We start from the raw sequence: 12098 nt of genomic DNA on the forward strand, positions 1-12098 counted from the left end.
TATGAAGGCCGGCACAGCACATAAGGGGGTGGGTGGTCAGCACAACTCCCGGCCGCCTTTGTCTCCCCAGTGGCGATGTTTCCACATTGCACCAGGTACTCATTTGAGTACGAGTCGACCGAGGGGAGGCCCAGGACCGATTCAGATAATCACCACTGGTGTTGGGCATGAGCGGGAATGGAACTCAGGTCGCCGGTTCGTAGCGCAGCACGCTAACAATAACACTACCGCTTTCCACTTGCGCACAAACACACACATACACACCTGACTTGGATCATCATGATCATCACCAGTAAGTACAGTATTTATTGAGTATTTGTACTATTTATTGTCTAGAAATGTTTCTTGTCTCGGATTTTTACATGTATAAATTATTTCGAATATTAAGTTTTATTTTTTTTGGCATACAGTATAGTACTTATTTCAGTTGTAATGTGTCTATTTTTTGTTGCCTTGTACCTAACCTCATCATACAGCGGTCGTGGCTTTCGTGGAACTTTCCAAGAATGTAACCCCCGGTATATTCAAGGGTCTCCTGTACACACTACTTTTCACACATTCATTATTCAGAATTAAAAACAATGGGGCTTATAAGCTTACGGGAGTAATGCATTTGGCAAGTAAATTTCGGACACGTAACTTTTTACAACAAACATTTCACACCCATCTTTTTCCTTCAAATTCCAACCTGTTAATTCAGGTGTCAATATGAGATACCAATAGAAAAATCATGCAATGTGGAATGTCTCGATTATAACCAATGGTGCCATGACTTCATGACGTTTGCAGGAAGAGAAGTTCACGTGTACAGGAAATTGAATATCAGAACCAGAAATTGAAATTAAACAACATTATGGAGGGAGGCACTGCTGTGACCCTCACCAGGACAAGCGGATTAAGAAGCGAACGAACTTCATAATTTGGGTCAGTTGACATGATTATTTTGAATTTCAGGGTTCTGTCCTGAAGATGTTTTCCACAGTTTCAAGCAAAAAGTTAAATCTAATTGTTACATTCTAGTCAAAATAGTTTTTCAACTAACCGGTGAGCTGATACAATGATTGACACAATATATGCTTGCACATTTGACAATTTCATTTGTTTGACCATGATGAGCAGTGGAGGGTCATACAATATAATTTTGGCCAAATCATCATGTTGCCTAACCAAAAAAACCATTATGTATCATATTGGCTGTGAAGCCTACATGTTAAGTATATCAACTATATAAAATCAATTGTATTCTGCCAGAATATGAGATATCATTGCAAACTTAATGTAGAGTTGGCTGCATGTTGTACGATGGCTTTTTCAAATAAAAATGTTGGAAGAAATTTGGCCAAACCAAAATTTTATGAATTACAGTTCGTTATGATGCAATCACATAATACAACTGCTATAATAAAAGTTCCAACATATATAAACACAATGTTATACTCACATGTGAGAACTCGGGTTCTGATGGAGGAATACAGATGGCAACTGGAGAGGATGGTTTCTCCTGAATATGAGCCGCCTGAGTTACATTATGCGACTGATGTATCTTTGTATTCTCTTGTTCTTGTGTCTTCTCTTGGTGTGTTTGCACCTCCTGGGATTTGTGGTGTTCTTGTGCCTCTTGGGTGATCGGGTGTGTCTGTGGCTGCTGAGAAGCCTGTTTGGTCTGTGACTTCAGGTGTGTTAGTCCCTCTTCAGGAGACTCAGTGTGTAGTGGCTGAGCCTGTTCATCTTGGGGTGCCTCTTGTAATTCTTGTGATAATTGTACATCTTGAGAGACCTTCAGCATTTGTGCATCCTGTGTAACCTGCTGAGACTGTGGCATGTTATGTGTCTGTGCCTCTTGGGTATTTTTTTGTGTCTGCAATTGTTGTGCATAATGTTGAGTGTCTGCCTCGTGGGTAGCCAGGTGTGCATGTGATGTCTGCTGAGCCTGTGTCACATGTTGTGTCTGCACTTCTCTCTGGATTTGTGCCTCCTCAGGATTCTTGAGTACCCCTTGAACAGGTTGAGATGCTGGCTTGGGTGACAACGGAACAGAAGGCTGAATCTCATTGTCTGCCTGTGCAGCTGTGGCTTGTACATTAGGTATGCCTGTAAAACAATGGCAAACTTCTGTTAATATTAATCATACAAGTAGCTTAAAATATGGAAAAAGCTCTATAATACAGAATTGTCAATGATACTGTGAATGAATACTGAATTATCTATGCAAGGAACGGGGTTCAGGATATGGGTTTGGAGATAAAAAAAAAATGCCCTTGAATCATCCAAGGACCTCAAGAGCTTTGTAATGGGGCGCCAACATCCACCGGTTACTCTGCGTCATGGCATGCTTGCGTTATAATGGCGTTCAACCGCTTCCGGAGTGACCAGGGAGTGTGTGCTGCTTCCGAACATCGATGGGGCCTACATAACAGCCCACTGTAAATGCAGGGAGCAGGAGACCATGGCACACATCAACTTTGGCTGTAAAGTGCATCAGGGAGTGCCGGGCGCACTGGTTGCCGTGCAAGTGCTGGAGGAGGCTGCAAAGTGGCTCTGTGGCTATGTGGGCTGACGTCCACTCAAAGAGCATTTATTTATTCATCTCTATATTGTAAATGTATCTGGTGTTTTGACTGGGACGTCGCGTGAAATAGAATTCGCGATGTTTTTTTTTTATGTTGCCCCATCAGATGAGGAGAGGGCCTTTTACCACTCTCCAAATGATTTGTGCAGACACTATTAGACCAAGACATGCAAGCAACATCAAGATGAACGCACACATTAGTACCATCATGTATACTTTGGATGATGTGCTCACTGTTGCTAGTCACAAGCAAAATGGCTGATAAATGGCGTGAAGCTCCAAAATAGTCTAGACACGCCATCTTCCTTCTGGAAGTGGGCATTTAAGGCAAATATATTCGTTTACAGCTAGTTAACAAGATGCCAAATGTCAATCTGAAAATGTCTCTGGGTGGATTAATAATTTTCAATCAAGCACCAAAAGTATTCACATCCAGTCACAGCCACAGTAGTTTTACCTGTCATGTCATTTGCACCTCTTTGGTGACTAATTTCCGAAAAGAATATTTAGAGAAATCTATATCGAGTAAAGCCTCGGCTAGCCGGACTAACAGGGGGGAGAACTGGTCCGGCTTGCTGAAAAGTGTGACTACCCACAAAAATAATTAAAATCAATGCTACACTTAAATTGCCCTATAAACCATAGAGAGCATTCAAAATTCAAGTTACATATTTACAATGTCTAAAACATTGTAATGTTAATTTAGACTATAAAAGACGTCTATAGTGCAAATCAAAATCTACTGCACTGTACTACCATTAAGGTGTGTTGGTGCCCTCCAATAAGTAAAAAAAAAAACATTGAATAAAAACGTGAAAATGAATTTAAAAAAGACAAAAAAGGATGAAAGTAAAGTGAGATGATGAAAGAGGACACGGAGGAGCAGAAAGCAAGACGAGGCCACAGAGCGACATGCAGTTACAAAACATGTGCGTGCACTGCAACTCATGTGCGCTCTAATTGGTGCTGAATGCTGCGGGGTTTTATTTATTTATTATTTATGCAGAAATGGTGCAGCGAAAGACGAGATCTGGCAAGCCGGGATTTTACTGCATACAAAATAATACGGTTCCATTTTCGTTTCCAACAGAAGTTCCATAATCAGGTTCTGGGCATGGTCACGCAATTTTCTCTTTGAATTACACAATACAGACAGATGTCGCTTAGCGCTACGCCATAGAACGCCGATTCGTTATATCGTTCTTTGTCCTGGAGATTTTTTTTTACAAAAAAAAAGCAAATCCCAAAATATGAAAAGCATTTACGAGAACACAGTGCCGAGGCAATGCACCCGCCATCTTTGTTTACATTCGCTCACCTAATGAGAGTGACGAATGCTCTGAGCCAAGCAGCGCTTGCCAGTCTTTATAAAACGTTTACTTCCTATATATATACAATGGTATAATGACCCCTTTGAGTGCTGATATGATTCGAGCTCACTTCTCCAGGAACGCATGTTAAGCGCTAAGCGAAGTCTAAGTGAATACAACACGATTGTTATTCATTACAATACATTACATAACATAAAAGCAATACCATAGATTGAATATTTTTATGAATAATTACCTTACTGGTCCATGCTTTCCATACATGATTGTAAATGGTTACTATAGCCAACATTTCCAAATCAGTTGGTTCCCAGGATGACTTCCGCATTGTCCGAGTTTCTAATTCTACCTACACCTGTATGTGCTCCGAGATCTCACAAAGAAACTGCTTCATCCTAGTCTGGTGTCCCGCATTAATGAAGTGTAGATCCAGCTGTGTTGCCTAGTCCCTAGTGTTGAGGCTGAGCTGGTATCAGTAGTCTCAATGTGACACCCTGCAAACTTGGGATTCCCCAAATAGCACTTTTTACAACTCAGTTGAATACCAAATATTGACTATAATTAGATTTCTGGGCAGTTAGAACCAAATAATATATTTTATTTGTATGCATAACAGTATCTAAAAATCCATGTACAACAAAAGAGAGGTGAAGGGATACCAGAACTAAAAGACAAGAAACAAATGATAAACATAGGAAATTGCATCTGATGAGACAATCAGAGCTACAGTGAGACAACAGATGAGACAGTACTTTGAGAGGATGGATATGCAGTGCGAAAACACTGCATGTTAGAGAGGCATCAGAGCTAGAAAAAAGAATGTAAACAGGAGATAGCGAACTCGCGAGAAGAAATATGTATTTTAGATTAATTAAATCAAGGAAGTGATATACAAGTGATTAATGGTGTATTCTGGTGAAGATAAAGAAAAACAATGTCAATGGTAACAATGTATTATATGTGATCTATTCTGAGGATATAGAAGCCAAAGCCAATAAAGTGTTTTTGGATAACGTACATTTCTAGTGGGGTTAATGTGTTGCCTCAGAATCTTGGCATTTATGAAGGAAAGTTCAAATGAATCTCTAGCGGTGGTTGGGTACATTAATGTTAGTTGCCATGAAAGGGAAAAAAGTGCCTGATCAATGTTTCAAACAACAATCTTCCTTGTTAAGTATCAATTGCTTCTGTGTACTTCACCAAATATTCTGAAGGAAATAAGCTTTGCTGTAAACTTATTCCAAAGCAGAATACCATACATTTCCCAAAACATATTTAAATCAAATGTACCAACATATCTGCTTACATTTGGGAATTTCGGCCGGAAGAGGAGTGGTGCAGGTTGGGGATTGCATCTCCATGGGCTCATCAGACTTGCAGTGAGGGGGTGTAGCAACTAGAACATCCATGGGCTCCTCCATATCTGCAAAAAGGCATGATCAAAACTGCACCTGTATTCCTACAACCACCTGTATTTACTACAGCCAATAATGCGCTGCATTTCACATGCATAGAGCTCACTTTAAGTGTTCAACAATAGGTTGGGTATGACAAGTGACATCATATCACACATTTATTTTAATTCAGATATGTATTATCCAGTGTAAACCTTTAATGTTATACTTTTTTAAAACTTTGTTATACCTTGGTACAAATTACATCTTATTCAATCAGTTTTCCATACAACTGCCATGTTGTAAGTATGTTGAATTTATTTCACACCATACATAGCCAACCGTGCTAATTGGAGGTGCGGGGGAAGGTAAATATCCTGTATTTTTACCATGTCACCATTTGTAAACAGACACTATAAATGTATTCGTATGTAGTAATTAGAGGTTTTCAGTCTTGAAAATTTGATAAATGCAGCAAACCACGCACTGAAAGTACAGAGTGATCCTCTTCCATATTGTCATTGTTTAATAACAAAAATTAGAGCTTTTTTCAAGATACCAAATTCAAGAACAATGACATATAAATTAAGTCCTTACCCAGACTGCTGTCTTGAGAATCATGGGCTGTTGGGGAGGATGGTATAATGATAGGTGTGGAGCTGTAGGCATTGGGAGAGGGAGCTACCATGTCCTCAGAGCACCTGCAATGCAAATCTCACATTAACACAATGGAAATCACAGAAACACTGCAATAAAGAGCTTCCGAGAATTTCACTTCTCCGTGGAAAGTATTGTGGTTAATGTAAACATGATTCCTTGCAAAAGGTTTCAGTTTTGTCGCCAGAAAAAAGGAGAAAATCCCTATTATTATATTTTGGTACTGAAGCAACCACCACAACCATCGCCAGTCATCCCTCCCCCTAACCCTTCAGATTCCGAGCCATCAACATCAGCCCCAGCCCCTGTTAGATCTCCATCAAAGTCCCCACCTCCAAAAAGAGATTGATTTTCTCCTTCCTATTTTATGAATCTATATTCCCCCTAAATCACCAATATATTCATCGTCCACTTATGCAAGAATACAAATATTTGAAGGCAGCATTTATTTACTTACTTTGTTTTGCTTATTTATTTAGTTGTTTATTTATTATGTTTATTTTTCTTTTATTCTGTTTATTTAGGTTTCGCAAGCATGTGTTATATAGTTACTGTAGCTATTTGGATGTACGTTTTTTATATTTGCTGTAGTTATTTGCATGTATGTTTTCGCTGGCCAAAATAAATTTGCAAGCTAAATAAAGGCTCTGCTTTGACATTCGTCCATTTTTGACATTCGTCCATGCTCTGGTCCCTAACCAGACGAAAATGCAAGGTATTCCTGTATTCCGGTTGTGACAGTTGGCCTGGAATTATGTTTCGCTAATTGTGAATTACAGCAGTTGGCAAAATGCAGTGGTACAAATACACACGCTATCCCATTACAATATCATACCCTTAAAACTACTCATTATTGAAAACCCACAATATAAACCTAAACAAAAAGTTAGATTTTGCTTACCAGCAAACATTAACAGCAAAACATATACAACATGAAATAAAGCCTTGTATATACAGTTCTTACTCAGTAGACAGGCTCTCAGAGGCCAGGGGCTGGTGTCCAGACAGGTGAAGCACTTTCAGGGAGTCCACGGGCGTGTAGCATGGAGAAAGTGGTTTGGCCTCACTTTCAAGGATCTGTGAACCTGGCAGCAACATGCGGTACACATGAGTGTATTTCAATTTGTGTTCTTATATAAATGATGCACCAAATGCAATATGTTTGCAAGTTTGGTCATGTATGACTAACATCAATAATATACGCACAAGCATATTGTTAAGGACATGTTTTACAATACGTTCTTAAGCATCACGATAAATGTTAAGATGCCGTGTCATATCTAAGTTGTTTAAATATGCTTAATAATGCAATGAGAAGGAATTTTGGTCTAATGCTCAATACTTTCCACAAAATGAAGTCACATTATTTCAGTAGTCCAATACCAATATATTTAAAATATGTTCTTAAAATATCAAGACATTAAATGTATGACCTATCCTTGATAATACTCTTTGGTTCTTTCGGTCAAGTCACGTATGGATTCCTGCAGTCACGAAAGCTTCAAATCAAGATTATCCTTGATAAATTATATTGTATTATGCTTATCCCAACAGCTATACATTTCATTTAAAAATATATCGTTTTATAAATGTTTATAAGCATAGTGACATTTATACATAATATGTGGAATGTCTTAGAATTTTTTTTAATAGAGCTTATAAAGCAAAAAAATCACAACTCCATAGAAATAACAGAAGTTTCATAATGAAGTTATTCATACAATTAGTACATGCCATTAATTGTCTGTGCATGCCACGCCACCACACCATTATTTATGTCAGAGCTGGAACATTCCAGCTTAGGTTTAAAACTCAACAATTTAAAAAGCACTTAATTGACAATCGAATTTTTTTAAAATAACTATACCCTTACAAATAATATTACATCAATTTTAATACAATTGTAGTGAAATCGCGGATGTCACTGTGTAATGCCGGTCCTAGAGAGGCACGGCGTGCGATGTATTCACATCGCGGGCACCACGTATATGTGGGTGCAGTACCGGCCCTAGAGGGGCTCGGTGAGCACTGACTGGGAGTGCTGGATGGCACCACGCTCTGCGTGCAGTGCCGACCCCGACAGGATAGGGTGTGAGAGTGCCGGCCATGGGAATGGGGTTACTAAGGGCCATGGCACTCTGGTTGACCCCCAAGGCCACGTGACCGGTAAAGTCTACACAGGGCCCCCAGGTGGGGGCTAGCGGTGGTCATGTGTCAGGGTCGAGATCCTGCTCGAGGCTCCTCGAAGGTGGTCGTGGCTAAGGGCGGAGCCAGCCGCACCACGGAGCATATAAGCCGGGTCCCCGAGAGGGCCCGGCTGCTGTTGTTCATCCTGAAAAAAATCTACGTTCTACAGACTCTCCAACACGTGGACCTGGACCCGAGCTGTGGTCCGGTCCGTTGTAGCTAGTTACGGTGTGATTAGTGTAATTATGGGCCGTCCATAAATGACGTCACGCGATTTTGGACGATTTTTGACCCCCCCTCTTCCTCACACGGCGTCACAAAAAGTCAGACCCCCCCTCAAATATGACGTCACAAAGCTCAGCCCCACCCCCCGCAAAAAAATAAAACATGCTTCAAATCGCTTTAAACTATTGTTATTGTAGTGCGTATTTAATGTGGCGCTGCACTCTGATGTTGTAAGAGAAAACATTTAAGTCTATTTAATTAAGTAGAACGTGTTGTCTATATTTATTTAAAGTTGCGCATTTTGATGTGACGTCACATTTCTGAAACCCCCCTTCCTTCGTCACACATCGTCAAAAATGACTGACCCCCCCCCCCCAGGTGCGTGAGGTTATTTATGGACGGCCCCTTAGCCTGGTGGTCCACCACCATAGGTTGTTATCTGGTTAAGGGGTAGTGTCACCCCTTTGTGTTGGTATCAATAAATGTGTTGCCTCCAAAGAGTCCGTCTGCGACTCAATTTAACTCACTACAAATGTCAAGTAAAAACACACGCGTATGCATACAATGTGCATACATTTTATGCATGCACGAACACATTTGCGACAGAAGCACACTACTTTGGCGGCCCTTTGCACTCCCTAAACAAGTTACACAGGGAGTTCGGCAAAGTGTCCTTCATCACTTTGAGGAACCAATCTGCACTTTGAGGAATGGTTGTTATATGCATGCACACAAAACTGCCAGGGACATGAGAATGGTCATGGATAACTTATCAGAATAGTTAGTATGACTGTGCAGTATATCTCAAATTGTGTCAAAATCTCGAAATCTAATTATTTCAATTTGTACACATAAAACATGAAAGTTGTTGCTGTAAATGTGTACCTGCAAATACAAAATGAAGTATGTGTACACCTGAGGTGTGGCATTATGCACAGGATCACAAAGGTTCTTTCACAAAGGCTGTGCATTGATGAAGCATGCAGTACTTGAGACAACTTACGGTATTCAATCATGAGAACTGACATGTTTTACTTACATGTTAAACTGATGTTTTACTTACATTCAAACATGTCTTCCTGTGTGCAAGACTCGTCCACCCTCTCTGCATCATCGCCCGCCATGGTCAACTCCACTACTCCCGACACGTTGCCAGTGGAAGGCGCGTGCTCCGACGGCTCCAGCCTCAGTCCCCCATGCAACAACATATGCACAGTCCGCTCTGCCATGCGGTAGACCTGGGTAGGCCGGAGGCTACTGCACACAAATTACATTAGTCACAAGCCCCACAACGGTTTACCTTCCCTTTTTTTCATATGCGAGATAAACCCATAAGGCAGCATATGGCTTATATTTTTCAGTGAACAAAAATAAAAACACTTAAATTTGCTCTTACTTTTGAAAAAAGACAAAAGTGGGTATTGACACAAGCTCAGATTAGCATGGTTGGCTACGTACAGTATCAAACAAGTTCAACATACATACGAAATAAACCATTACAAACCTGATTGGACATCCTGTAGAGAAATGTGTGTAAACTATGGCTCTATCCTTTCATTATGTCTCATATTCAAACTTCTTCAAACTGACCACAATGAAAATGAAAGGTTCAAACGAATAACAATGTGTACTCATCTTAAACTATAATCTTTAACTTTTCAATGAAACCTTAATGCCATCCTGAATCTAGGCCTAATATGTTCACGTTATGTCACAAGCTAGGCAACATCTCTGGCAAATGTAAATACCTTCATTAATCCTTACTGTGACCCACATCTTTTCTCTTACTATGGACATGTCTTCCAGTTGAGCTTTCATGTTGAGATTAAGAAAATACAAAATTAACCAGCCAGGCTTCTCGCTTAAGCATGTAAAAGGTTATCTATTGGCTCCAAATCAACCTGCAGATCAAGTATCATTTATCATCAACATCCTTCATGGCCATTACTACTCGACCATTCACCTCTCCATAATCCACCCCTACCTCTTGTCATGAGTGTATCTTTTAATCCATATTTCTTTTTTTTACCAAGTCACTACTGTTTCACCACTGCCTAAGTGCATATGTTTGGCTTTGAGTTGTTTATATTGCATCAATGGAATAAGCTAACAGCTGAAATATGGAAAGTATACTCAGCTCAATATTAACTGGTCTTCATTATTGTTCTCCACTATTGTGATGCAAACAATTTCCTCAGTTAATTTAGATCTTTTGGGAAACATATTTAATAAGGCCATACTTGTTCGTAGAAAAGATACTACACAAAACAATTACTAGCTTATATTTCACTAACTTTACATTTCTAGATATCCCCATTTTAAACTGAGTGTAATTTTCTCAAGAATCATGTATCTCACATTTTAAATTCTACAATCTGTTTAACAGCAGCGCAATATACACTTAAAATGTGTACCTCTTCTTTGTAGAGCTGGCATACGAGGCCTCTTCGACACTGCTGGGTTTCACCACCTCAGTGGCAGGCTGCTCGAAGGCATCTTTAACAACAGATGTCTGCTTATCTGCACAAACCCAAAGGCAGTTGTTTAAAAATGCCACATTCTGCCGCTGAGACTCACAGTTGAACTCATAGAGAGTTTGTCAGCTTAAACAAATGCTGCTGGAAAATAAGTCTAGAATGTCCAGAAGTAAAATAGGCCGATGGAATTGTATTTCAAAAAGTTAAACAAAGTTATAATTCAATAACTTAAATGCCTGGATTTATTGGTCATAATAAGTCCCCCCGTGACCCTTTAGAATGTCACGCAAGTAAAATGGTGTGAATGGCGGACACATTCCCATGCATATAATACCACAATCCACTAAGACTGTATGATTATTTAAAAAAAATTTCTATATTGTGCTGAATATCCCCATAGTGTGTACAGACAGCCCTTGTCTATAACACCAGGTAAACTCAGCAGCATCTGTTTAAAAGGCCACACCGATAATTGAACTTGAAAAGTCAAGCCCATTTCAATATTTACCTGCTTAAAATATGCTGCTGAGAAACACTGGACGAAAAACAATTCTTGGCTGAAGACCAAGGTTATTTCATGACATATTTAGAAACTGATTTACTTATTATTATCAAAGGTGCAATCTGCTTATATGTCCAGACTTACCTTTAAGATGAGGAATATGAGGCATAGTGTTTAATTCTAAGCTACACGATTCTGAGGGTGCAGGGTCTGGTCTCTGTGCTCCATCAAGCACATCTGTACTTATCTTCTGCTGTGCAGACCTTCCAGGTGTGGACAGTAGTGCCTGAAAAATATCCAACCTTAAAGCTTTGATTTCCATAACAAAAATACTAACATTCATGAGAAGTTCATTGTTGAGGTTGTACCCACCATAACTTATTTTTTAGGACCATTAAAAAAAAAACAATCGCAATGTTTACTGAAATTATGTTAACAAATTACCAAGTCTATCTCCCTCTGGCTCTCACTGTCCCTGTCTTTGTCTCCCTATTATTTCCCATTTCCCTATCTTTTGTCTCCTCTCCCAATCTGCATGCGTCTGTTTTTTATCTCTAAATCTATTTTTGTTTCTCCCTTTGTCAGTGTGTTTCAATTTATCTGCTCTCTTTGTCCTCTTTTGTGCCAATGTCCCTCTTCCTCCATTTTTTATTTTATACTCGGATTCACGTGCAAAAAAATACAATCTTAATAATCTGGCTTCTAAATATAATTGGTGTATTATTGACATGTGCTTAATCAAATATGCAACATTCAACT

The 12098-nt window shown here is 39.5% G+C and overlaps 1 protein-coding gene across 4 annotated transcripts in view; it reads right to left on the reverse strand.

Annotated features, from left to right (window-relative positions):
• TP53BP1 (tumor protein p53 binding protein 1) overlaps window positions 1-12098 on the reverse strand; it is an 82795-nt gene that overhangs the window by 60658 nt on the left and 10039 nt on the right. For 2 of the 4 annotated variants that reach the window (XM_032962955.2, XM_032962698.2), the window contains exons 4-10: window positions 11484-11625; window positions 10775-10880; window positions 9424-9617; window positions 6913-7033; window positions 5889-5992; window positions 5204-5320; window positions 1442-2091 (exon numbers count right to left, since the gene is read on the reverse strand). In XM_032962955.2, coding sequence (XP_032818846.2) covers window positions 1442-2091; window positions 5204-5320; window positions 5889-5992; window positions 6913-7033; window positions 9424-9617; window positions 10775-10880; window positions 11484-11625 — 1434 coding nt within the window. The remainder of the gene's footprint in view (window positions 1-1441; window positions 2092-5203; window positions 5321-5888; window positions 5993-6912; window positions 7034-9423; window positions 9618-10774; window positions 10881-11483; window positions 11626-12098) is intronic. The other 2 variants (XM_032962866.2, XM_032962778.2) reach the window with 2 other exon arrangements.

Source organism: Petromyzon marinus, chromosome 1 (genome assembly GCF_048934315.1).
Source record: "Petromyzon marinus isolate PM22_M1 ecotype Great Lakes invasive population chromosome 1, UKy_Petmar_22M1.pri1.0, whole genome shotgun sequence".
Lineage (NCBI taxonomy): Eukaryota > Metazoa > Chordata > Hyperoartia > Petromyzontiformes > Petromyzontidae > Petromyzon > Petromyzon marinus.